At 50.6% G+C, this 25,851-nt stretch overlaps 1 protein-coding gene across 3 annotated transcripts in view; it reads right to left on the bottom strand.

Annotated features, from left to right (window-relative positions):
- CCDC150 (coiled-coil domain containing 150) overlaps positions 1-25,851 on the bottom strand; it is a 133,651-nt gene that overhangs the window by 11,361 nt on the left and 96,439 nt on the right. For all 3 annotated transcript variants that reach the window (XM_056565628.1, XM_056565627.1, XM_056565629.1), the window contains 6 exons: positions 20,595-20,723; positions 20,310-20,479; positions 13,017-13,110; positions 12,748-12,917; positions 12,534-12,660; positions 10,321-10,512 (listed from right to left, as the gene is read on the bottom strand). In XM_056565628.1, the coding sequence (XP_056421603.1) occupies positions 10,321-10,512; positions 12,534-12,660; positions 12,748-12,917; positions 13,017-13,110; positions 20,310-20,479; positions 20,595-20,723 (882 nt within the window). The remainder of the gene's footprint in view (positions 1-10,320; positions 10,513-12,533; positions 12,661-12,747; positions 12,918-13,016; positions 13,111-20,309; positions 20,480-20,594; positions 20,724-25,851) is intronic.

The raw sequence follows: 25,851 nt of genomic DNA, 5'->3' as shown, positions 1-25,851 counted from the left end.
CTTGGGAAGAGAACCCACGGGCCCTCAAAACCGCGGTCTGAACCGCCACGCCGTCAAAAGCAGCGACTGTAAATTGGGGTGGAAAGAGGACCCTGAAAGAGCAGGTCCGGACGGAGCGGAAGGCGCAGTGAAGCGTCGTCCAGGAGCCTGACTACGTCGGCGTACCATGACCTTCGGGGCCAATCTGGAGCTACCAGAATGGCGGGACGTCCTCTGCTTTGAGCTTCCTCAGCACCCTGGGAAGGAGCGGAAGGGGAGGGAACAGATAGGGTATAGCAAACCCCGCCCAAGGAATCACTAGGGCGTCCACGACCAGAGCCTGAGGATCCTGGGACTTGGACACAAAAGGAAGGATCTTCCGATTGTGCCGGGACGCAAAGAGGTCCACGTCCGGAAAGCCCCGAGGTCGCAGAGCTGCGCGAAGACCTCTGGATGTAGAGACCACTCGCCGGGGTCGGGTGAAGACCGACTGAGGAAGTCCGCTTCCCAGTTGAGCACTCCTGGAATGTGAATTGCCGAAATGGCCGGAACCTTGCTTTCCGCCCAGGTGAGAATCTTGGTCACCTCGGCCATGGCTGCAGAGCTGCGAGTGCAGCCCTGTCGATTTATGTACGCCACGTCCGTGGCGCTGTCCGACTGAACGCGGACAGGACGGGACTGAAGACGGGACTCCCAATGAAGAAGACAAAGAAGAATCGCCCGTAATTCCAATATGTTTATCGGAAGAAGGGTCTCCCGGGGAGACTAGAGTCCCTTAACCATCCAATCCCTGAACACGCCGCCCCAGCCCGACAGGCTGGCATCCGTTGTAACAACCTGCCAGTGAAGGGGAAGAAATTACAGCCCTTGGAGAAGAAGCGGGAGAACAATCTGACGATCGAGGGACAGAGGAGACCTGTTCTATCGAGAGAGAATCGCCAGTTGAAGGGGGCGGTAATGAAATGTACGGCAAAAGGTACGGCCTTCCCTGCGCAGGGAAGACCCCTTCAAGGCAGACACCACTTCCCAGGAGGCCTCAGCCACTAAACGGGAGACTTAGGTCAAGTCAGCCATATACTGGGTCAGGGAAGAAACCCAGGCTGGTGGAGTGGCTGAACCCACCGGAACCAAAAGGGCATCAGGGGGTACCAGGGGGTCTGGGGGAGCAGGCAGGGCAAGTGGGCTCAGCAGAGCCAGACATCTTGGTATTACAGTGCTTCCTGACAAAATAAGTCACTGAAGCTCCAGGTCTCTGTTTAGAGGGAGGAACAGCTCTGGGTACGGACATAAAAAAAAAAAAAAAAAAAAAAAAAAAAAAAAACAGGAACTTTCTCACCCTAGTCTGTGTCCCCTGGCAGCTGCAGTGAGGAGAACTCGGCTCTGTGCAGCTAGAAAGAAGGAACAGGCCAGCCAATAGGAAGAGAGGGACGTGCCTGAAGCAAGGCACTAACTAATTGGCCCCTTCTTACTGAAAATCGCGCCCATGGCACTGATTGGAGGCTGCTTCGCGCCTCTGAGAGATCCCAGCCCTGTGGGCGGAGCTATAGACTGCCGAGAAGAAACTGTAATGGCGCCTGCTCCTTGCCCCGAGCGCACATGTCAGCCGCATATGCGCTCGGGGGGAATAGAGCGGGCGGTCTATACGCCGGCAGAGACTGCCGGAGAAAGTGAAAGCGCCCAGCCCGTATCAGCGCCGCGGCTGACAGCCGCATATAAGGCGCTGTGGACATAGTCGCACTAAAACACACACACACACACACACACACACAGTGAAGTGCCCAATGTAAGACATATATTACATGCCCCCTCAGGTGCCACTGCTCCCCCAGAATAAAAGTTCAGCCCCTGTATACGCCAGCCCCATAACCTGAAAGGTGGGCCAAAAACAGGGGGTCTCCAGAGGTTGCAAGTCCGTATCTATGGAGAAAAAGGGGGGGGGGAGAGGGGGAAGTACTTACCTCAGTCAGAAGAACTTACCTAGTGAAGTCTTCAGTCAGCTTTAGTTACCTGCATCACACCTGGCTGCTATGCGCGAGCGAGGCGAGCAGGGAAATAGGGGGACCCGGACCCATGAGGTACCAACCCAGGCGCTGACCGTTGGTGAGGGGGGGTGAACAGCGCATATACGCAATGTCTGTGCCCCCTTACTCGCAATGGGGAAACAGGGAACCGGAGTCCCTGAGTCCCCACCTGAAAACAGAAAAGAAAAGGGAATAAAAAAACTAGCACGTCCCTATACTAGGAAAACAAAAAATCAGAAGACCTGGTCTGGAGAATTCCAGACCATGTCCACTTCCTTCAGACACTAAGCTTAAACTGATTAGCTCAGAGCCTGAAGGCAGGTATATCCTGCTGGGAGGAGCCGACTTTTTGTATCACCATAGTGTCACACCTCCTAGAGACAGCAGCATACACCCACGGTCTGTGTCCCCCAATGGAGCCGATAGAGAAAGCAGATCTTTTTATTAATTCTGGATACGGTATGTCTTTTAGAGCAGACAAAGATGCTTAAGATCAGAATCAGAAAAAATAAAATAAAATAAAGAGTCTTACAATTTTTTTTTATTTACAAATGTGAGAGTCACCATGTCTACAACCTGGTGTAGCTCGATGGCAGTTCTGCTCAAATGTCACCACCCACAATGAGGAAAACTGTACATGCAATTTTCGGTGGTATGCCAGCATTAGTAAATACTGTATGTTCCAACAGATGCTCTGACTTAAAATTAACTTTTCTCGATTGCTTCATTGGGGGACACAGGACCATGGGGTATATGCTGCATGCCACTAGGAGGCTGACACTAGGCAAAAAACAAAAGAAGGCTGGCTCATCCCGGCAGGATATACCCACCTACTGGCTCTGAGCAACTCAGTTTCAGCTTAGTGTCAGAGGAGGCTAGACGCAGCTCTGGAGCTCTCCAGACCTGCTCTTTAGTTTTTTTCCCTAGTATCAGGTTCAGTTTAGAATTTCTCTCCCTTTTTTGTTTTATCTAGCGTGGGGCGACAGGAGCATGGTGCTGCCTGATCCCCCACATGCGAGCTAGGGGCACGGTGCATCATGGATGGGCCGTTAACCCCTCCTCGCCAACTGCCAGCGCCTGGTGGTGTACCTAGGGTCCGGGTCCCCCATTCTCCCCTGTTCACCATGACGGCTAAAGGCAGGCGGCACCAGCTGGTCGAAGACGCCTGACACGGAGGTCCCTCAGGGTGAGTATGGAGGTCTCCTGGGGTAAGTATATTGGGGGTTGCTTTTTCATCCCCTTCCAGCTTCCCCCCCCCCCCCCCCCCTCGGCCTGGGGGTTTCTATTCCCCTGGCTGGGGGATCTGAGGGAGCAGCAGTTTCTGGGACGTAGGCGGGCTCTTTATTTTGGGGTTTTTTTGGATGGTGACTGCAGTGTGGCTCCCCCCCCCCCTCCAGGAGCGGGTCCTGCTCGGCCGGTGGGGGGGGGGTGGCCGGGGTTAACTTGATGGGGTTAACTTTTTGGGGGCCTCCCCCTTCTGCTCCTCGGCAGTGGGGGAGTTAACTGCTCCCGGGGTTAACTAAGCGGCCGTGCGTTCTCTTTTTCCGCACGGCCGCAGTCATTTGCCTCCGGGGAGACGCGTCGCTTCAGCGGGCCGGTCCTCCCCGCCCACTCTTCCGGCGCTTTCAGCGCCGCGAGCGCCTCTCTTTTGGCAGGTTCGGAACTGCTGGCGGCTCTTTAACTGAGCCCGCGGCTCCGGCCTGCACTTGTCGGCACTCTCGGCTCCGGGGGTCAGGTGACTCTCTCCCCGGCCAGCATCTCTGCGCCGTTCGCAGGTCCGGAGCAGCGGGCAAGTCACTAATTGAGCCCGCGGCTCCGGCCTGCACCTAGCCCCTCCCACTCTCTTCGCGCCGGTGTGAGTGGTTTTTTGCGCCCCCGTAGATCCATGCGTCCGCTCCTCCTCCAGCTCTCCGAACATTTCCGAAGCTAGAACTGGGGGAGGGCAGAGCAAGGGGAGGGAGGAGGTTCACGCCCCCTCCCTCATCTCCCCTCCCTGAGCTCGGCTGGACGCAGATCTCTATGACACGCCCCCTCCCTGAGGACATAGATCACCACGGCAGGTCCCCTCCCTCATCTCCCCGAGCTGAGGACGTAAATCTCCACGGCAGGTCCCCTCCCTCATCTCCCCTCCCTGAGGACATAGAGCAGTGCTCCCAATGAGCTCTGTGTGTAAAGGGGGACATACTGTACGGGCTAAAGGGGACATACTGCACAGGCTAAAGGGGGACAAACTGTACAGGCTAAAGGGGGACATACTGCATGGGCTAAAGAGCCCGTGCAGTATGTCCCCCTTTACACATAGAGCTCATTGGGAGCACTGCTCTATGTCCTCAGCTCGGGGAGATGAGGGAGGGGACCTGCCGTGGAGATCTATGTCCTCAGGGAGGGGGCGTGCCGTGGAGATCTGCGTCCAGCCGAGCTCAGGGAGGGGGCGTGTACCTCCTTCCTCCCCTTGCCCCAGCTCTAGCTTCGGAAATGTTCGGAGAGCTGGGGGAGGAGCGGACGCATGGATCTACGGGGGCGCAAAAAAACACCTCACACCGGCATTGCTGAGGCGCATGGGGCTCCGGCCCTCCCTGTATCGCCGCCCCCCCCCCCCACCTCGGTCTCTCTGTTTTTGCGTGTGCTCCTTCCTCCTATCTCCTAGGAGCGCGCGCAGTACAGGGGGCTGTACCTCTGGAGGCACCCTATGAGGTGGTCTCGCGCCTGGTGCGCGCTGTGGGAGTCGTTCTCTCCTCCCCCTTTTTCCCGGGGGGGATGCTCAGTGGGCTCCAGTGCTTCCCTCTGCCGGCATTCTGCTCCCAGACTCTGGCACCGCTGCGGTTCCTCCAGCTATTTCCAGGATCCTCTCCGGACACGGACACCTGGATGAGATTGCTCCTTGTCTCTAGATTGTCTGTCCTACTAGTGCTTCCTAATGTCCGACCCCATACCGACCCCCAGGGCAGGCTACTACTGCGCTGGTCACTTATTATGCCCGCTCAGGCTGTAAGACCAAAATGCCAGGCGGTTCCTCCGAACCCACTTGCCCGCTCTGCACGTCCCTGCGCCCCCCAGCTACCGTCTAGGACGGTCCTCCAGCTGGCGGGCGGTCTGATTCCGCTCCGGAATGGGTAGCTTCCCTTTCCCGGTCCATTTCTGACCTGACCAAGGCCCTGGGGCAATCCTCTTCTCGCTCTTCCGCTGGGGTGCCGAGGGAGAGTACCTCCCGATATTCCCTATGGTCCTCCCGTGACCACTCGAGGCGACATTTCTCGGAGTCCTCCCCCGAGGGGGACTGCCCAGGACCTTCCTCTCGGAGCTCCCGTTCTCATTCAACCTCCTCCCGACATCACCGCTCTCAGTCGCAGGATGTCCGCTCTCGGTCCCCCGCTCCCGGTCCGCCTCTCCCCGCTCCAGGATACCCCCGGAGCGTTCAGTCTCCTGGTGAGCTGCGGCACTCTGATTCGGACCTCCCCCCTCTGACTCGGAAGTGACTCCCCGCATGTCAGATATGGTGGAGAGCCTGCTGTTGGCTGTAAGGGACACCTTCCACCTGAAGGACCCGGAAACTTCTGGGGCTGCCCCTGAAGTCTCCTTCCGCCGAACTTCTCGGACTCCCCAAGTTTTCAGCTCCCACTCTGAATTCGATGAACTGTTGGAAGCGGCCTGGAAACATCCAGAGCTGCGCTTTTCTGGGTCTAAGAAGCTTCAGGCTCTTTTTCCCTTTCCGCAGGAGCTAGTATCTAAGTGGTCCTCGCCTCCTACAGTGGTTCCCCCGGTGTCTAGGCTGTCTAAGTCGACTACCTTACCGCTAGCTGATGCAGCTTCCTTTAAGGATCCCTCAGACAATCGTATAGAGAACCTTGCGAAATTCACCTTTGAGGCAGCGGGCTCGGTTCTGTCCCCGGCTTTTGCCTCCACCTGGGTGTCCAAAGCCCTGGCGATTTGGGCAGGCGAGCTTCGCCAGGGCATCTTGGATGGGTCCTCCTCTAGCGATATGGCGGCTTTAGCACAGCAGGTCGCCCACGCTGGGGAATACCTCTGTTGGGCCTTCTTGGAGTCAGCACGCTGCGCGGCCTTGGCCTCGGGCAACTTGGTGGCCCTCAGGCGCTCCATGTGGCTTAAGGCTTGGAATGCCGATGTGGCCTCTAAACGCTCTCACTGAACTCCCGTATCAGGGGTCTCGTTTGTTCGGTAAGCGCCTTGATGAAATCATCTGAGGCCACGGGGGGAAAAAGTTCTCTCCTGCCCCAAAATCGGCCGCGCCGTTCGGGTTCGCGGCAGGGAACTCCTTCCTTTCACCCTTCCCGCTTCTCAGGCCGCACGGATAGGCCCCAGGCCTCTCAGGACAAGAGGGCTCCGTCCTTCAAGTCTCAGCCCTCTTGGAAGTCGGGACCTCGTTCTCACCGCCCTCCTCCCAAGTCGGGGACCCGTAAGCCATCCTCAGCATGAGGGTGCGCCCCCATCAGAGTCTTTTCCTTGGGTGGGAGGTCGCCTGTCCCTCTTTTCGGAAGTTTGGCTAGCTCATGTCCAGGATTCCTGGGTTCAGGAGGTAGTTTCCCAGGGTTATCGCATAGAGTTTGCTTCTATGCCCCGGGATCGTTTTTTTCAGTCCCGCCCTCCTCGGTCCCCAGCTCTGGCGGCAGCCTTTCAGGTGGCCCTCCGCAATCTTTTTTCCCAAGGTGTGATTGTTCCGGTCCCTCCTCAGGACCGCTTCTCGGGGTTCTACTCGAACCTCTTCGTGGTCCCCAAGAAGGACGGCTCGGTTCGTCCGATCCTCGACCTCAAACTCCTGAACCGACACATGCGCCTCAGGCACTTCCGGATGGAGTCTCTGAGGTCGGTTGTGGCCTCAATGGATGAAGGGGAGTTCCTCTCCTCTGTGGACATCCGAGATGCTTACCTACACATCCCTATCTTCCCAGCCCACAACCGCTTCCTCAGGTTCGTTGTCCCAGAGGGTCATTTCCAATTTGTTGCCCTACCCTTCGGGCTGGCTACTGCGCCCCGTGTCTTTACCAAGACGTTGGCGGCAGTGGTGGCTCTGCTCCACTCTTGGGGCATCTCGGTTCTACTGTACTTGGACGACCTGTTCATCAAGGCACCTTCCTTGGAGCAGAATCGGGCCAGCCTCAGAATCACCCTCCAGACCCTCTCCAGGTTCAGTTGAATTGTCAACCATGAGAAGTCCCATCTGTCCCCGTCCCAGTCCCTGGTTTTTCTGGGGCTCCACTTCGACACAGCGGATGCTCGTGTCTCCCTGCCGGAGGACAAACTACAGGAACTCCTGTCGGGGGTCCACTCCCTTAGGGCGCCGGGCCCATTTCCCATCCGCACCTGCATGTCTGTTCTGGGGAAGATGGTAGCCGCCATCCTGTCCCAGTGGGACAAGTCCCCCTTGTCTCTCCACCGCAGGATCCGGCTTTCTCCCCAGGTATGCCTCTCCCTCCTTTGGTGGCTTCGGTCCCCTCTCCCCTCTCGTTCCTTTCTGCCCCTCAACTGGCATGTCCTGACCACGGACGCCAGCCTCCTCGGCTGGGGAGGGGGTCTTCCGGGATCAGACTGTCCAGGGTTGCTGGACGGCTTCGGAGGCCAAGCTCTCCATCAATGTTCTGGAGCTTCGGGCTATCCTCCTGTGCCTTTGGCACTGGACCCACCTTCTCCGGGGCCTCCCCGTTTGAGTACAAACGGACAACGCCACGGCCGTGGGGTACATCAATCGCCAGGGGGCACCCGTAGCTCACCGGCCATGAGGAAAGTCTCAAAGATCCTCAGGTGGGCGGAACGTATGGTTCCGGCCCTCTCGGACGTACACGTTCCCAGCATCGAAAACTGGGAGGCCGACTTCTTAAGTCGCGCCACCACGGATCCGGGCGAATGGTCTCTCCACCCAGAGGTCTTCGATCTGATTTGCCATCGGTGGGGGACGCCGGACGTGGACCTGTTCGCGTCCCGTCAAAACCGGAAAGTCCCTCTCTTCGTGGCCAGGTCTCGGGATCCCCTGGCGCTCGCAGCAGGCGCCCTGGTGGTCCCCAGGACCTCCTTCGCCCTCCCCTATCTTTTCCTGCCTCTTCCGCTTCTTCCTCGGGTTGTCCGGAAGCTCAAGGCGGAGGGGGGTCTCGGCCATTCTGGTGGCTCCAGACTGGCCCCGTCGCGTGTGGTACACAGAAGTGGTCAGCCTCGTGGCGGACGTTCCCTTCCGTCTTCCGGACCGTCCCGATCTTCTCTGTCAGGGACCCCTCTGCCACCCCAATTCTCTTCCGCTGCGTTTGACGGCGTGGCTGTTGAGACCGCGGTTTTGAGGGCTCGGGGGTTTTCCTCCCGCGTTATCCGGACTATTCTCCGTGCCCGTAAGCCCTTGTCCTCCTGGATTTAACACCGCACCTAGCGGGCATATTTCCGCTGGTGTGAGGCTCGTTCACTTTCTCCCACCTCCTTCTCCCTGCCGACTCTCCTGTCCTTCCTACAGTCAGGACTGGAGACACGCCTTGCCCTAAGTTTCCTTAAGGGGGCAGGTTTCAGCCCTGACGGTCCTCTTTCAATGCCCTCTGGCGTCTAACCTTCATGTTCGCACCTTTTTGCAAGGTGTCGCCCATGAGGTCCCTCCTCTTCGGTCTCCCACTGCGCCTTGGGACCTTAACCTTGTTTTGGATGCTCTTCAGGACACTCCGTTTGAGCCTTTGGCTCAGGTTTCTCCCCGTTTTCTCTCCTGGAAGGTGGCCTTTCTGGTCGCAGTCACTTCTCTGCGCCGGGTTTCGGAGCTAGCCGCCCTCTCCTGCCATTCCCCCTTTCTGGTCCTTCACCAAGACAAGGTGGTTCTTCAGCCGGTACCCTCCTTCCAGCCTAAGGTGGTTTCTGCCTTCCACCTGAACGAGGACATTGTATTGCCCTCCTTCTGTCCGTCTCCCTCCCATCCGAGGGAGCGCCACCTTCACAAGCTGGACTTGGTCCGGGCTGTGCGGACCTATTTGGCGGTCACCTCTTCCTTTCGGCGTAGTGACTCCCTGTTTGTGCTCCCCGAGGGGAGGCGCAAGGGGTTCCCGGCCTCGAAGTCTACAATTTCCCGGTGGATTCGTTACGCCATTTCAGAGGTGTACCGATGCAAGGGTCAGATGCCTCCTTTCCGCGTGACGGCTCACTCCACCCGAGCGGTGGGGGCATCCTGGGCGGTCTGTCATGGGGCCTCGGCCCTGCAGGTGTGCAAGGCTGCGACCTGGTCGTCCCTGCATACCTTTACCAAGTTTTACAGGGTTCATACTTTTGCATCCTCCGACGCAGGCCTGGCCGCAAGGTTTTGCAGGCAGTGGTTCGTGATTCCGCCTGAACCTTCTTCTGTTGGGATTGGTTTGCCCTCCCCAGGGACTGCTTTAGGACGTCCCATGGTCCTGTGTCCCCCAATGAAGCGATCGAGAAAAGTAGAATTTTGTTCTTACCGTAAATTCTCGTTCTCTGAGCTTCTATTGGGGGACACAGCACCCACCCATTGTCTTGTTTGCGTCCAGCGGGTTTCAGCCTACCGGGGCGGGGGTGTCCCCCTTTTGGTCGGTTTCCCTTTTTCTGGGTGTTGTGTTAGACGTTTTGTTTTTTCAGGGGTTGGCTCTCCTCTGCTTTGGGACTAAAACTGCGTTGCTCAGAGACAGTAGGCGGGTATATCCTGCCGGGAGGAGCCAGCCTTCTTTTGTTTTTTTGCCTAGTGTCAGCCTCCTAGTGGCAAGCAGCATATACCCCATGGTCCTGTGTCCCCCAATAGAAGCTCCGAGAAAGAGAATTTATGGTAAGAACAAAATTCTACTTATCCCTTATGTAAAGAATAGGGGATAAGTGTGAGATCATGGGAAGCCTGGTCACCTTCATGATCTCCTGAACAGCGCTCTGAATCTTTTGTTTTAATTGGGGGGTCCTCATGAGACGATTCATGTTTGTTAGAACGGTCTCCTAAAATTAGGGGTGCCCTCTAATTAACTAGGAATTTCCTAATAGAGTACTTACAAATGGTTTTCTAGACAACTCCTGTAAAGAGTTACTGCCATTTAAAAACAAAAACTTCCCACATATCAAAGAGACACATCAAAAGGTTTGTTGTGATCTGTTGGGGTCTCAGTGCTGAGACTGACACTGCTCTCTAGCCAGAAGAAGCACGTGGCTGTGCACTTCACTATACAGAACGGCCCTCTATCAGATTCATTTCAGGATCTGGGCTCCATTGTAAATCTATAAAGCCAGTCATTTGCAAGTTGAGGTGGGAAGTGAAGTGCACCGCCGCATATTCTCCCAGCAATATGTAGCAATTGGTGGGGGTCTTAGCGCTATGTAAATATTACAAAAGCATATAACTCACTTGTATTCTTTCATTTTGCTTCTTGCTTCCTTTGCTCTCTATGTATGACTGAAGCTGTGCTTGGAGGCTGCAAATAATGTCTTTTTGGTGTAAAATCTCTTTCTGAAGCATAGACTCCCTTTCTCTCAATTCCCTGTCGGTTTGTGAGAGTCCTGTTGATTGTGCAGTAACAAAGTCTAATGCTTTCTTCATCTGTAAGGTACATAACAGAATAAAAGCAAATATCAGATCCCCTTTCATGGATAATGACATTTGTTACAAATAGAAATGCCTCTCATCTGCCAGCATGCTTTGTTGGTTTACAGCATTATAGATCATCAGGTTTCATCAGATTTGATCATCAGACCTGTGGCCTCTCCTAACCTGTCTATTTTAAATATATATATCTGCATTCCCCATGAAATAACAATTCTGTAACATGTTTTCTTATAGTCGCTCCATTCCTCTAGAAATTTGATTTATTGGATAGTCTCAGACAGTATAGGGACACAACCTGAACTGGTAACACTTGTTTTGTTATTTAACCATCAATTTGTAGTACAAATAACACAACACAGAAAATATGCTTCAGAATTATTGTTCTATGGGTAATACCAGGGTCTGATATATTGCAGTTCAAATACACAAAGGGAGGGGCCCACAGAGTTGCCAGTGCTGCACTAGACCACTGGAGAACCACTGGATCCTCTGATGGGCCCTTACGTCTGTGCAGTATACTCCACTCCTCTCCTGGGAAGAGCCAATTTGTGGGCACAGAGGGGGCCTAAATACTATATGGGGTCACAGAAGGGACCTAATACTGTGAATGGGCACAGAAGGAGCCTAACAATATATGAGGACACAGAGGAGGCCTAACACTATATGCCTGGGTGTATAGGGAGAGGTATATACTTGGGTGTATAGGAAGAGAAATTTGTAGTAGAGAGAGAAGAGCTCATGTTGCTGTACAGAACACTGGTGAGACCTCACTTGGAGTATTGTGCGCAGTACTGGAGGCCGTATCTCCAGAAGGATATAAATATTCTAGAGAGAGTTCAGAGAAGATCTACTAAACTAGTACATGGATTGCAGGATAAAACTTACCAGGAAAGGCTAAAGAACCTTAACATGTATAGCTTGGAAGAAAGAAGAGGCAGAGGGGATATGACAGAGACTTTTAAATACATAAAGGGAAAAAGAGGAGAGCATATTTAACAGAAGAAAAACTACCACAAGAGGACATACTTTTAAAAGTAATATCAGGAAGTATTACTTTACTGAGAGAGTAGTGGATGCATGGAATAGCCTTCCTGCAGAAGTGGTCGCTGCAAATACAGTGAAGGAGTTTAAGTATGTATAGGATAAGCATAAGGCTATCCTTCATATAAGATAGGGCCAGGGACTATTCATAGTATTCAGATTATTGGGCAGACTAGATGAGCCAAATGGTTTTTGCCAACACATTCTATGTTTCTATGGGGGGCGGGGGGCACAAAAGGGGTTTAATACTGTATGAGGGGACTTAACTATATAGGGGCACAGAGGAGGTCTAATACTATATGGGGGACAGAGGGGGCCTAACTACTATATGGAACACAGAGGGGGCCTTATACTATATGGGTGCACAGAGGAGCCTGACATTTTAAGAGGGCACAGATGGGGGCTTAATACTATATTGGAGACTAATACTATATTGGGTCACAGAGATGGTCTCATACTATATTGGAGTGCAAAAGGGCCTAACTACTAAATTGGGGCACAGAGGGGGGCTGAACACTATTTTGGGGCACAGAGGGGCATAACACTATATGCAGGGTTAGAGGGGACAAAAGAATATGGCAGCACAGAGAGCTAACTATCATATGAAGGTACACGAAATGGGCACTATTACTGTGTGGGTCAAAAGAGAGGAGAAGTTTGTATAGAGGGGAGGAGGGTACTGGAGCAAGGAGCCTAAAACGTCTCCGATCAGTGACTGCATCACTCGCTCACTCAATTTGCACAGGGGCCATCTACATTTAGTGTGGCTAATCCAGACTACATATACGCATTACTTTACTACCTAAATCAGTGGGGGGAAAGGGGTAAATCTAAGCTGTGAGTCCAGTGTAGTAAGATGACATATCTTATCTCAGTCCTAATGGTCCAATTATGATAATGACATCATACTGAAATGAAAATACTAATCTGTCATAGGAAGCAAGTTTGTTATCTAAGAGAAAAACACACGATACCTCTGTAACCTCCTTCCTTGCTGCTTTCTTTGCTTCCTTCCTCTCCCCCTGGTGCTGTTTCTTTAGTAATACCAGTTGCTCCAGAAATAACTTTTCTTTTATTCTGTAATCTTCCTCAGCTTTTGTACTACAAAGAAATGGAGATGAAGCCCTCAGGGAACCATGTGTGTATAGAGATATTAATAACTATTCTTTAGAATTACAATGATATTACTGGTTGTAAAACAATTGTTTTTCATGTAATTCTTTGCTTTGCAGCTCTTTCTCTAGTTCATTGACATGAGACTGTAAAGTAGAGTTTCTCTGTAAAGCCTGGTCCAATGCACGTGCAAGCTTTCGGTTATCCTCTTGAGCAACTGCAGCAAATTTCTGCAGCGGTTCTATCTGTTTTTAAAATAAAGTAAATGGTAAAAGTGTTCTGATTTCTTGATACAAAAAACTTTAAAACAAAACAATAAAAAAATAAATTCTACTTCTTGCTACCTTTCCACGCTGCTGGCTCTCTGTAGCATGTAGCCTTGCATTGCATTCTGCAAGTTCAGCGTTTAGTTTCTCAACATTTTTTTGGCTGCGAGCCCTAAGAGGAGACAAATTGCACAAGAGACAGAAACAAGAAATCATTGTTCTGGTCAATTATAAATAATTTCCTAACAAGAAATTGTATTCCAAGTGTCAGATCTCCATCAAAACCACTTTAGATTGCACACAGGATATGTTGTCATTATTATTATTATTTTTAAATCAGATATTTCTTAACTTTTTCCATAATTGCCACAATCTAATTGGCAATGTTGTAGATAATTTTTATGGTATCATAAAAATTATCTACAACATTGCCAATTAGATTGTGGTACATAGATGCAGAACCATAGTAACACTAGGGCAGAGAGATAAAGTAAAGAAACCAAAAAACCTCAATAGCATCTCTGCCTCAGCAATGACTATATTAGGACTATATGAAGAATCATAAAAATGTCATCAGGGTGGCTTGGCGCCGACTGTGATGGCCACACATTGAGGAGGCTCCTGCTCTGCTGGCCATAAACAGGCTTTAAAACCACAAAGGTGACCCTGCTACCAGATGGGGAAGAATTCCCGACGGGCCAGGAACCCCTCCGCACCCGCCCGGCTGACTCTACCTAACCCCGGAGGCATACCACGCTATTTTCGGCCGTCCCAGGCTTCAGCCTCTCCCTCACTCCCCGCAATTACGGGACCTGCGCTGGGCCTGTGCTCCCGTTCCGGCACCCATCCATTGCTACCCACGGGGGATCTCTCTATCTACCGCCGGGGACCTCGGGGACACCTGTGCTCCTACCACCGCAGACTGCCGCTGCTCTGACTGTGCCCGGGACCTCGCCTCAGCCGTCAGTGTGCAGCGCTGTTGCACCAGCTCTGGACCTCCTGCCTGCTGCTGCGGCCCCTGCTGTGGGCTCTTCTCCAGCTCCAGAACTGCAGGCTGTGGCGGTGAGTGCTGCTGGGGGATCTGTGTTGGAGGCAGCTCCCTCCCCTTGTCCCGATCTGCTGCTGTCCCTGGTGATCTCCTCTCCCTTGTCGCTGTGTGGGCCTGCTGGAGCTCTTGGGCCTCTTTGGTGGGGGGCCGGCCCTCTCCTGCAAGTTCCCTGCTGTGTTTCGCTACTCCCTACTGCTCAGCCTCCCACTCCTCTAAATCCCCAGATAGGGGTTCTGTGCATCACTCTGCTGGACAGCTCCTGCAAGTGGGACCCACCTCTGTTCCCCCAGCACATCCTCATACTGCTCCTCTGGACCCTCTTGCTGCCTGCTATACCCCCTCCTGTTCCACTAAGCCACAAAGGCACAGGCAGGCCTCCATGCAGTCCTCCATGCAGTCTTCTGGGGCGCTCCAAATGTCTCCTCAGGGGGCTCCTCGCTCTCAGTCTGGGCCGGTAGTACCACCAGAACTGGCTCCAGCCCTCACATCCTGGGATTTGGCATCTGAATCGGATTTACCCTGCTCGGGCCTGTTTGTGCATTCATCTGCTCTCCCTGATTTGAGCCAGCTCCTTTCCCAAATGCTCATGACCACACCAGAGCGTATATTGCCCAGCTCCACTCCATTGCTTCCCAGAAGGACTTCCTTGGAGATCTCCATGCCCATGTTGAGGATTTGGCCAATAGAGGGAGGCGTAATATCAGGGTGCGAGGACTGCTGGAGGCTACACGTGAGGAGGACCTTTTTGTCACCATGAAAACCATTTTTAACCAGATACTTGACGAACCCCCCTCCCATAAGGTCAAACTGGACAGAGCTCACAGGGCGCTTCATCCTAAATATGCCACAGGATGTTATTTGTTGTGTACATGATTTCCAAGTTAAAGAAGCTATCATGGCTAAGGCTAGGTCTCAGACATTTTGACTTTGATGGGGCTCCTCTTCAACTTTTTCAGGACTTGTCCTGGTTAACCCTCAGGAAACGACGACTGCTTCAACCTCTCCTAGAGGTCCTACACTCATCAGGAGCCATATAGGTGGAACTTTCCGTTTGGGCTCCATGCCCGCAGAGATGGACGCTCCGCTGTTTTACGCTCCTTTTCTGACCTTCAAGCCCTCTGCTCTACCTTGGAATTGCCCGTGCCTCAATTGGAAGATTGTGACCTGATGTCTCCGCCTCCACCTCTGCCTCCTGTGTGGCAACCAGTACAGGCTCGCCAGTTTGGTTCTCAGCGGAAGTCCCCGCCACCTGCCCTGGGGGTCCCACCTCGGGTTCCCCCCTGAGTTTTTCACCGGGACTCTATTTTTTCCTTAATGCTTATTGCTCAGGGTTTCTTGCTGGACTCTGACTGCTCCCTGATTGGCAGGGGTTATCCCCTCCGCGCCGTTGACATTTGTTCTAGTTTTTGATCGCCCCCATCATTGTAGTAGTATCGCATTTTTTGGTCACCTGTGGTTTTTATTCATGTGTGTTCTTATGCAATGGCCTCAGAGTTGGGTTCCTGCCTTTTTGGTGGTTGTTCTCTAGTTGTCTCCTTCCATTTCCCCTCCTGAGGCCATAGTAATGGACCACCCATGCTTTGGTTCATGGTCCACTTAGATAGTCCTGGCCTCCGCATTGGCTTCCTGGTCAATGGTTTATTTCACTACTGTTTGTTGTACTTTATTTGTTCTTTGGTGTCTGTTTGGTCTCTCGTCTGTCTGTTTGCCCTTGTGTTTTCTCTTGATTTGGTGTTGTTTTCTGTTTGTTTTTGTTGTCTTGTCTGTCCTTTTCCCTTTTTTTTCTCCCGCCTTAGGTTGCCTTCTCCTGTCAGTACGGTTGCTGGTCCCTGCTCTTTCCCGGTTCCCATGGAGGGTCCAGTGCTGCCCGCCGTATCCTACTGGGCTGTTCTTGTGAGTATGCTTCTTCTTGGCTGTTTCTTTTTCTTCACTCATCCGCCATAGTCAAGTGTGTCTCCCTGAATGTTAAGGGGCTTAATTCCCCCACTAAGCGACACCTACTACAAGGGGAGTTGGTTAGTTTGCATGCTGACATAGTTTTCCTTCAGGAGATGCACTTCGACTATTCTGGCCAATTTCTTCAACACCTGTTCCCCCAGTCTTACTCAGCTACCATGAGTAGGAAGACAGCGGGGGTGGCTATACTGGTTTCTAGATCCTGCTCGCTTCAAGTCTCTTCCTCCCTCTTTGACCCTATGGGACGGTACGTTATATTAGAAGGTACTCTGTGAGGGGTCCCCTTTTGCTCTGTAATGTCTATGCACCTAACACTTCGCAAGTCCCTTTTCTGCGTAGGGTTTTTACTAAACTCCAGAGGTATTCTCCATCTGCATGGTTAGTGGGCGGAGACTTCAATCTCATTTTCTCCCCATCCCTGGACCGCCATTCTGTTACTAGTTCTCCCCCTGCACCTGCGTCTGGCTTCGCTTTTTCGACGTCTCATCCGTAACTCCTCGCTTTACGATTTGTGGCGGATTGGCCACCCGACGGGGCGCTCTTTTAGTTTTTACTCACATCCCCACAAGTTGCATACGCGTATTGACTATTTTTTCGGGAACCTCCCAATGGTGCGCATGCTCTCTGATACTTCTCTGGATCCTATCTCCTGGTCTGAGCACTGTCCAGTTCTCCTCTCTTTTTCCTCTACCCCTTCCTCTCTGAGATCTTGTCATTGGAGAATGAATGACTCTCTTCTTAAAACTTAACCTTCCCGCAAATCGATTCTGCAGTGTATTTCTGACTACTTTGCCACTAATGAAGGCTCAGTGTCCTCTCAGGCTATCCTTTGGGAAGCTCACAAATCAGTGATCCGTGGCCATTGCATTGCTTTGGGCGCCGGTCTTAAGCGGAATGCTCTGAATCGATCTCGGGAACTTCGAGTAGAGATTGCTCATCTGGAGGCTCTTTTTTTGTCTTCTCCTTCTGTTTCGACTCTGAGGGGCTTGGTGGTAGCTCGGGCACGCCTAGGCGACCTGGCTCTCCATAAAGTTGAGAGGCAATTGCTTTATGCTATTCTATGAAAAGGGGAATAAGGCCCACACTATGCTGGTGAGAAGTGTGCGTGACCGGGTTGCTGCTCAATCCCCCTTTGCTTTGAAGGACCCTACTGGGATGCTTCATTACCACCCCGCTGATATCTCTCGTCTTTTTGTTGACTATTACACTAATCTTTACTCACTTCCTTCCCAGTTGCCGTCCGACCCAGGGGAGAGAGCGGCAGCCTTAGATGCCTCTCTCTCTCAGTGTGGATTACCCTCTCTTTTGGGGGTGGACCGGGATGCTCTTAATGCTCCTATTACTGGAGAGGAGATCTCTGAGGTCCTTAAATCTCTCCCAGCTGGTCGCTCCCCTGGGCCGGATGGCTTCCCCTACCTGTATTAGAAGACATTCTTGTCTCTGCTGGTACCTAAACTTATCCCTCTTTTCAATTCCTTCCTGGATGGGGAAGACGATCCCGCAGTCCTTCTTGCACTCCCTTATCACCCTCATACCCAAGCCTGGCAAAGATCCTCATGATTGCTCCAGTTATCGGCCCATTGCCCTCCTTAACTCTGACCTTAAGCTTTTTTCTAAGGTTTTGGCCGTTAGACTTTGCTCCTTCCTCCCGGCCCTTGTTCATAAGGACCAGGTTGGATTTATCCCTAGTCGCCAGGGTGGAGACAACACTAGGAGGGTAGTGGACCTGATTGATTTGATCGGAGATCTGAGCAGGCATTAATTCTTAGTCTAGATGCTGAGAAAGCTTTTGATAGGCTTGGGTGGCCGTTCTTTTTTGCTACTTTACAAAAATTGGGGATTTCGGGGAGGTTTTTGACTGCACTGCGGGGTCTATTCCTCTCCTACAGCCTCACTTGCCATCTCCTACTTTTTCTTTGTTCAATGGGACTCGTCAGGGTTGCCCGTTATCCCCCCTGATCTTTGCACTCTGTATTGAACCCTTGGCTGCTATGATCAGGGGTGATCCGGACATTACTGGTATTTCCTTACATGATAGGGAATTCAAGGTTTGTCTATTTGCTGACGATGTTCTTCTTACGCTTTCTCATCCTCTACTGTCTCTTCCTTCTCTCTATAGGGTTCTGCATGCCTATGGGGTGGTTTCTGGCTATAAAGTTAATCTTTCTAAGTCAGAGGCCCTTCCTCTTAACCTTTCCTCTCCTCTTTCTACTCTTACGCTCTAGCTATTATTTCCGGTGGTCTCCCTCTGCTATTAAGTACCCTGGGGTCTGGATCTCCTCTCACTATTCCTCACTTTATTCCACCAACTATCTCCCCCTTTTCAGGGATCTCCTTGCCCTTATGGAAAAATGGCGCTCACAATACATTTCTTTTTTTGGTCGCATTGCTACGGTGAAAATGACTGTTCTTCCGAAACTCCTCTACTTCTTTGAAACCCTACCAATTCGGGTCCCGCTGTCGGCCCTGTACTCCCTACAGGCGGCTATTTTTCGGTTTATTTGGGACGGGAAAAAACATAGGCTTCCGATGTCTGTGATGTTGGCCGGGCGGGCGTTTGGGGGTCTGGCGGTCCCGAATGTGGTGAAGTATTACTGGGCTGCCCATTTGTGCCATCTTGCGGCGTGGTCCACCTATCACACCTACAGCTGCTGGATGGAGCTAGAGAAGCTGTGGCTAGCGCCTGTCCACCCTAACGCTCTCCTTTGGACTCTTCCTGCCTCTGCCCCTACTCTCTCCCCTTTCCTGGGCCCTATGGCGTTTTCCAAATATGTGTGGAGTTACTGTTCTGTGAAATTTAAACTACTGTCTCCCTCTTCCCCTCTTCGATCTTTCCTTTATCATCCTAGCTTTCCCCCTGGCCGGACCTCTGTTATGGTGAGGGAATGGGGATCTAGAGGCCTTTTTTGCTGGGCGGATGTAGATGACCATTTGTCGCGTACCCTCCTGCCTTTCTCTCAGTTACAGTCTCGTTGGGATCTCCCCTCGTCTGAGCGTTTTCATTTTTCACAGCTACAACACCTTATGTCCTCCACACTGGGTTCTCAAGTGGTGTCCTCACCTACGGGCTTTGAAAGGCTGTATCGTGGTGGACCTCAGGCGAGGGGTCTTCTCTCCAATATTTACTCTTTGCTTATCCAACCTCAGGAGGGAGTCCAGGTATCTCATCGCTATATGTCTCGCTGGGAGGAAGCGCTTAATACTACTGACACTCTTCCTCAGTGGAAAATAATATGGGAGCGGGTCTCTAGGGCGTCTATATGTACTGCCTATAAGGAGACTCAATACAAGCGGATTATGGGTTGGTACCATACCCCAGAGTTGTTGAATAGGCTGAATCCCGATATCCCCCCCCCAGTGCTGGCGTTGTGGGTTGGGTTTGGGTACACTGTTTCAGGTCTTCTGGTCCTGCCCTCTTATCACGGGGTATTGGGAGTTAGTGAGACGTTTACTATCAGATGTTCTTGGAGTATCAGTCCCTCCTGAACCTCAGGTCTACCTCTTGCACCTCTCACACTCTGCTCTGCCCAAGAAACTGTTTAAGCTAGCTATGCATATGTTCTTGGCAGCTAAGACACTTGTTGTTAAATACTGGAAGAGGACTCTTCCTCCCTCTGAATCAGACCTGCTTTCCCGCATTCGTGAAATGCACTCTTTAGAATATCTCACTGCCTCTTTGAATAATACTATCCCTGCCTTTCTTTCAGTTTGGGAATCATGGGACAGTTTCTCTGACAGGCAACCTCCTTGAGGCGATACGGACATCCTCTCCCCCCCCCCTTTTTAGTTTTTTGTTTGTGGTTTGTTATCTTTGTCGCTTTTCTGTCTTTGTTCTTGTCTCCTCCCTCAGTCTTTCATGTTGGAGAGTTTTTAGTTCTCTCTTTGAATATTTGGCTATATAACTATATTCATTTGCTACAGTTTTTATGGTTTATCTGAGGTCGAGGCTAGTCGTTTTGATCTACAACTGTTTCTGCAAGCCCTGGTCTCTATCTTGGCTTGTCATTTGGCCCTGATGTGATCGTACTGGGCTGCGTCCCGGATTATGGTTTGATTGAGTTTTAATGACTTCCTGTTTTTTTGTGAAAATCTTTAATAAAAATTACAGTTAAAAAAAAAATATGTCATAAGAACAGGACCCGCCTACAGTCTCCTATAGAGAAGCAGTAACATGTAAAAAAAAAAAACACACTAACTGCAGTAACTTAAGAAAAATAAATCTTGTGTTGCTTTGTGCTAAAAAGGTCATGTTGCTCACAGACAAAATCTATGTAAAGTTGATTGTTTGGTACATCCATTTTAAAAGCTTCCCTCCATTATATACATCGGACAGATTATAAGTCGGTGTAAAATAATTTATACATTACCTCTCTTTGTGTAAACTTGACAGGTCATTATCTTTCCGCCCTAATTCTGTCTGTACTATTTCTAGGTCTTTCTGTAGCTTGGCGTGAGAGGACAAGACATTTTCTAATGTTTCAGACATTCTGGTCCTTTCTTCACATACATGAGATAGTTGTTGCTGAAGGACAACTTTCTATATGGCATAAAATAAAATATGAGGAATGTAATAGGAAAGTATAAGTAGACATACTGCAACTCAGTAGCTAAATTCTTTATATATTGATGTGAATTCATTAGCTGTCACTCACAGTATGTCCTTCTGTCTCCTCCAAAGTGTCTATCTGCTGCCGGAGCCTTTTCTCTTCTTTGATGGCTTTGTCTCTGCTTTGAACAGCTGATGCAAGTTCTTCCTCTTTACAAAGTAATAGATGTTCAGTCTGTTGACGATATAACACACGAAAGTACATAAACCCATAGCAGTGAAAGGCCTAAAAACATTTATGTAATACACCACCAATTTAAACACTTGCTATAAATAGGAAATACGTGCTAGACTTTAGTGTGATATTTAAGTTAAGAATGTTTACTTTTATTAATAAACAGCCTCAAAGCTCTAGGTGCAATTTCAAGGCACAGCGCTAGTTTAAGGGTACGTTCACATAGGCAGATTTTTTTTCAAACTTGCAGCAGATTTCCTGCTGAGAGTTTGAAAAGGGGCAGGGTCAACGTGCGCTACCCACAGCAGATTTTCACCAGCGGAATCTACGCTGTTAAAAATCTGCCACAGACCCTATTGACTTCCATGGGGTCTGCAGTGAATTTCTAACAGCATAGTTTCCGCTGGCAATAATAGGTAGCGTGCAAAGACCCTGTCCCTTTTATACGCCCGTGTGAACATAACCTAAAGATGGAAAGTAGCATACTAAATTGGTGTGAGGTGGAAGAGATAAGGGGACTCAAAAGAGGTTATCCTGATACTAGAAATGTTTAATATGTTTCTGGGGCCGCAATGACAATTTAAAATGAAAGGTTTTTTTGGTAGTCTAGAAATCCCCCTTCTGAATTCATCCGGTCCCACGGTGAACACTCCGACTGCTACTTCCAAGACAGACGCATTTAGCCAGTTATGGTCTGCTCAGCCAGTCACTGATTGAGGCAGGACATCGCTCAGCCAATCACCGTTACTACTGAGATGAGTCTGTCTCTGAAGTAGAAGCCTCTGCGTTCAGCATGGGACCTGAATTCTTCCCAGGGTGAAAGCAGTTATTCTTGCCAATTTGGGAAGGAATTACCACTGCATTTGGATGATTACTGTGGGCCATTTGTGTCTTGGGGGCTAGTCTGAACTTCATTGTCTGTCTGGGAGCCTCGGGTTTAGGGTCAACCCTTCGCATTTTCTTGGTATGTGCACATTTAGTTAACCCTGCACAAACTCAGACCACTGGATTTTTGTGAAATATTAAAGGGACTACAAGAAAACAAAAGAGAACAATAGAAACGGGTCTGTGCTACACAGAACTCCATACTTTTATCAATAAATAAATAACCAGCCACTTGCTGCTGGTCAGTAGTTGTGCTCTGTCACATTAACTGGAAACACACCACTCCCGCCTCCACCTGTACTCAGGTGTGATCAGCAACGTCACCAATCTTGCCATGACCAAGGACCCTGCAAGGTTTGAAACGCGTTGGCGTTATTTATTTCATGTGAATATGTATCAATAAAGAACTCCATGTTTTACTGCAATACTTGTGCCAGACATTGGCCCTCATTTACTAAGAGTGGAGTGTCGGTTTGTGTTTTTGCAAGTCCTTTACTCTTTTTTTTCTGATGCTATTTACTAATCTGTCATCCAATTTCCCTTTCTTTCTGTCGCAGGTTATTTTTCTGTCGCACAAAATGTATTCTGTGCGACAGAAAAAAGTCTCTGCAAATTCTGACTACATTAGTGCTTGTACTACTACCCCCATCATGGAACAGGGTCTGTTCCATGTTGGGGGTAGTAGTAAAGGGGCTGAGGGATTGATCGCACCGAGTCTCACTTCTGAGACCCGATCCGATCAGATGTTATTAAGCAGGGGAGCGGGCAGCATGTTCCGATCCCCTGCAATGTACAGTAAACTTTCATTTTTAAATTCCGGGACCGAGGAGCCAATCAGGGCTCCTGGCAGGGTTTTAATATAAAAGCGCTGTGGTGGGGAAATATGTATAGAATCGCTGGGGGAGTATATATCTGGCCCCTCCAGCGTTTCTATATATCTTTCCCCCTGCTGTGCTATATATCAAACTTAGTGCCCTCTGTGCTTGAATAAATGTACTGCCCCCCCCCCAGCGCTATTATATATCTATACTGACCCCCGCTGCGCATATTTATATATATATATATATATACTGACCCCCCCCCAGCTGCGCATATTAATATTAATATTTACTCCCTCCCCTGGCTGCCAATGAATGAAAACTCTATTAGCGGCGGAGAGGAAGGCTGCTAAGAGTTTGTCATTCATAGCGGGCAGCAGCTGCATATCATGCTGTGGGGGTCAGACATATGGATATATGTCTGACCCTCACATCATACATATACAAATGCCGGCTCACCGCTATGAATGACAAGTAAAGCAGAGCAGGGAGGCTCGCGCTGCTGCTCCTAATAGCTTACTTGTCATTCATAGCGGTGAGCCGGCATTTGTATATGTATGATGTGAGGGTCAGACATATATCCATATGTCTGACCCCCACAGCATGATATGCAGCTGTTGCCCGCTATGAATGACAAACTCTTAGCAGCGTGAGCGGGCAGCAGCCTTCCGCTCCGCCGCTAATAGAGTTTTCATTCATTGGCAGCCAGGGGAGGGAGAAAATATGAATATTAACCCCTTCCCGCTATTGGACGTATGCATACGTCCAGGCGAACTACACGTTCGCGCAAATGGACGTATGCATACGTCCAAGCGATCTCCTGCTCTGCCGGGGGCAGCGCAGGAGATCGCGGGTGGGACTCAGCTGTCAATCACAGCCGGAGTCCCACCGCAGCTGCCGGGGCTGCGATCGCGCCGGTCCCGGCAGCATTAACCCCATAGATGCCGTGATCAGTTCTGATCACGGCATCTATGGTGTTTGCAGGGGGAGCGCTCTCCCCCTGCCCATCAACGGCGGCGCCGCGATAAAATAAGGGGGATCGGGGGTGTCCAAGACACCCTCGATCCCCCTTGAAGAGATAGGAGTGAGGTGGCAGGGTTGCCACCCCTCCTATCCCTGCTATTGATCGGCGGAGCGACCGACCAATAGCAGACTGGGGGCGGGGGGGTTAAAGTTCGGTTCCCCCCCCCGCTATGCCCACCCATCGGTGTCCGGGCACAGCGGGGGGAACCGTGTAGTAGCGGCGGCGGCAGCGGCGGTCACTTACCTGGCGGCGGCTGTGATCATGGCTGCGGTGGAGGCAAGTATGGCGCCGCGTGTCCGGGAGTCTGTTGCCTAGCAACATCTGCAGGGCGACAGTTTAGAGAGTGGTCTCTAAACTGTGGCCCTCCAGATGTTGCAAAACTACAACTCCCACCATGCCTTGACAGCCGTTTGCTGTGTTGGCATGCTGGGAGTTCTAGTTTTGCAAGATTTAGAGGGGTTCAGGCTAGAGATCCCTGACAGTGGTCTCTAAACTGTAGCCCTCCAGATGTTACAAAACTACAACTCCCAGAATGCCCAGACAGCAGTTTGCTGTCTTAGCATGCTGAGATTTGTAGTTTTGCAACATCTGGAGGGCCACAGTTTAGAGACCACTGTCAGTGATCTCTAGCCTGACCCCCTCTAAATCTTGCAAAACTACAAATCCCAGCATTCAGGAACAGCAAATGGCTGTCTCGGCATGCTGGGAGTTGTACTTGCGTGCCTCCAGCTGTTGCATAACTACATCTCCCAGCATTCCCATTGGCAATCATTACATGCTGAGAGTTGTAGTTCTGAAACAGCTGGAGGCACACTGGTTGGGAAATACCGAGTTAGGTAATAGGTTCTATTACCTAACTCAGTATTTTCCAACCAGTGTGCCTCCAGCTGTTGCAAAACTACAACTCCCAGCATGCACGTTCTGTCAGTGCATGCTGGGAGTTGTAGTTTTGCCCCCTCCCATGTGAATGTACAGGTTACATTCACACTGGCGGCGGATTACAGTGAGTTCCCCGCTTCAAGTTTGAGCTGCAGCCGCAGCTCAAACTCCTAGCGGGAGACTCAGTGTAATCCGCCGTCAGTGTGAATGTAACCTAAAAACACTACACTACACTAACACAAAATAAAGAGTAAAACACTACATATACACACGTACACTGCCCCCCCCCACCACCCCCCATTACCCCCCAATAAAAATGAAAAACGTATCCTACAGCAGTGTTTCCAAAACGGAGCCTCCAGCTGTTGCAAAACAAAAACTCCCAGCATTTCCGGACAGCCATTGACTGTCCAAGCATGCTGGGAGTTTAGCAACAGCTGGAGGCACCCTGTTTGGGAATCACTGGTGTAGAATACCCCTATGTCCACCCCTATGCAAATTCCTAATTTAGGCCTCAAATGCGCATGGCGCTCTCACTTTGGAGCCCTGTCGTATTTCAAGGCAACAGAATAGGGCCACATATGGGGTATCGCCGTACTCGGGAGAAATTGCCTAACAAATTTTTGGGGGCTTTTTCTCCTTTTACCCCTTATGAAAAGGTAAAGTTGGGGTCTACACCAGCATGTTAGTGTATAAAAATGTTTATTTTTTTACACTAACATACTGGTGTTGCCCCATACTTTAAAATTTCACAAGCCGTAAAAGAAAAAAAAGCCCCCCAAAATTTGTAACGCAATTTCTCCTGAGTACGGAGATACCCCATATGTGGGCGCAAAGTGTTCTGGGGACGCACAACAAGGCTCAGAAGGGAGAGTGCACCATGTAAATTTGAGGTCTAAATTGGTGATTTGCACAGGGGTGGCTGATTTTACAGCGGTTCTGACATAAGTGCAAAACAATACCCACATGTGACCCCATTTTGGAAACTACACCCCTAACGGAATGTAATAAGGGGTACAGTGAGCATTTACACCCCACAGGTGTCTGACAGATCTTTGAAACAGGGGTCTGTGAAAATGAAAAATTAAATTTTTAATTTGCACAGCCCACTGTTCCAAAGATCCGTCAAATGCCAGTGGGGTGTAAATTCTCCCTGCACCCCTTATTACCTTCCGTGAGGGGTGTAGTTTTAAAAATGGGGTCACATGTGGGGGGGTCCACTGTTCTGGCACCACGGGGGGCTTTGGAAATGCACATGGCCAAATTCTCTCTCCAAAAGCTCAATGATGCTCCTTCTCTTCTGAGCATTGTAGTTCGTCCCCAGTGCACTTCACGTCCACTTATGGGGTATTTCCATACTCAGAAGAGATAGGGTTACAAATTTTGGGCGGTATTTTCTGCTATTATCCCTTATAAAAATGTAAAATTTGGGGGAAAACAAGCATTTTAGTGTAAAAAAAAATTTTTTTTACATATGCAAAAGTCGTGAAACATCTGTGGGGTATTAAGGTTCACTTTACCC

The sequence above is a fragment of the Hyla sarda genome, chromosome 3, assembly GCF_029499605.1.
Source record: "Hyla sarda isolate aHylSar1 chromosome 3, aHylSar1.hap1, whole genome shotgun sequence".
Classification (NCBI taxonomy): Eukaryota; Metazoa; Chordata; class Amphibia; order Anura; family Hylidae; genus Hyla; species Hyla sarda.
Note: the sequence above shows the minus strand (reverse complement) of the source record. Positions and strands in the feature narration are given on the sequence as shown.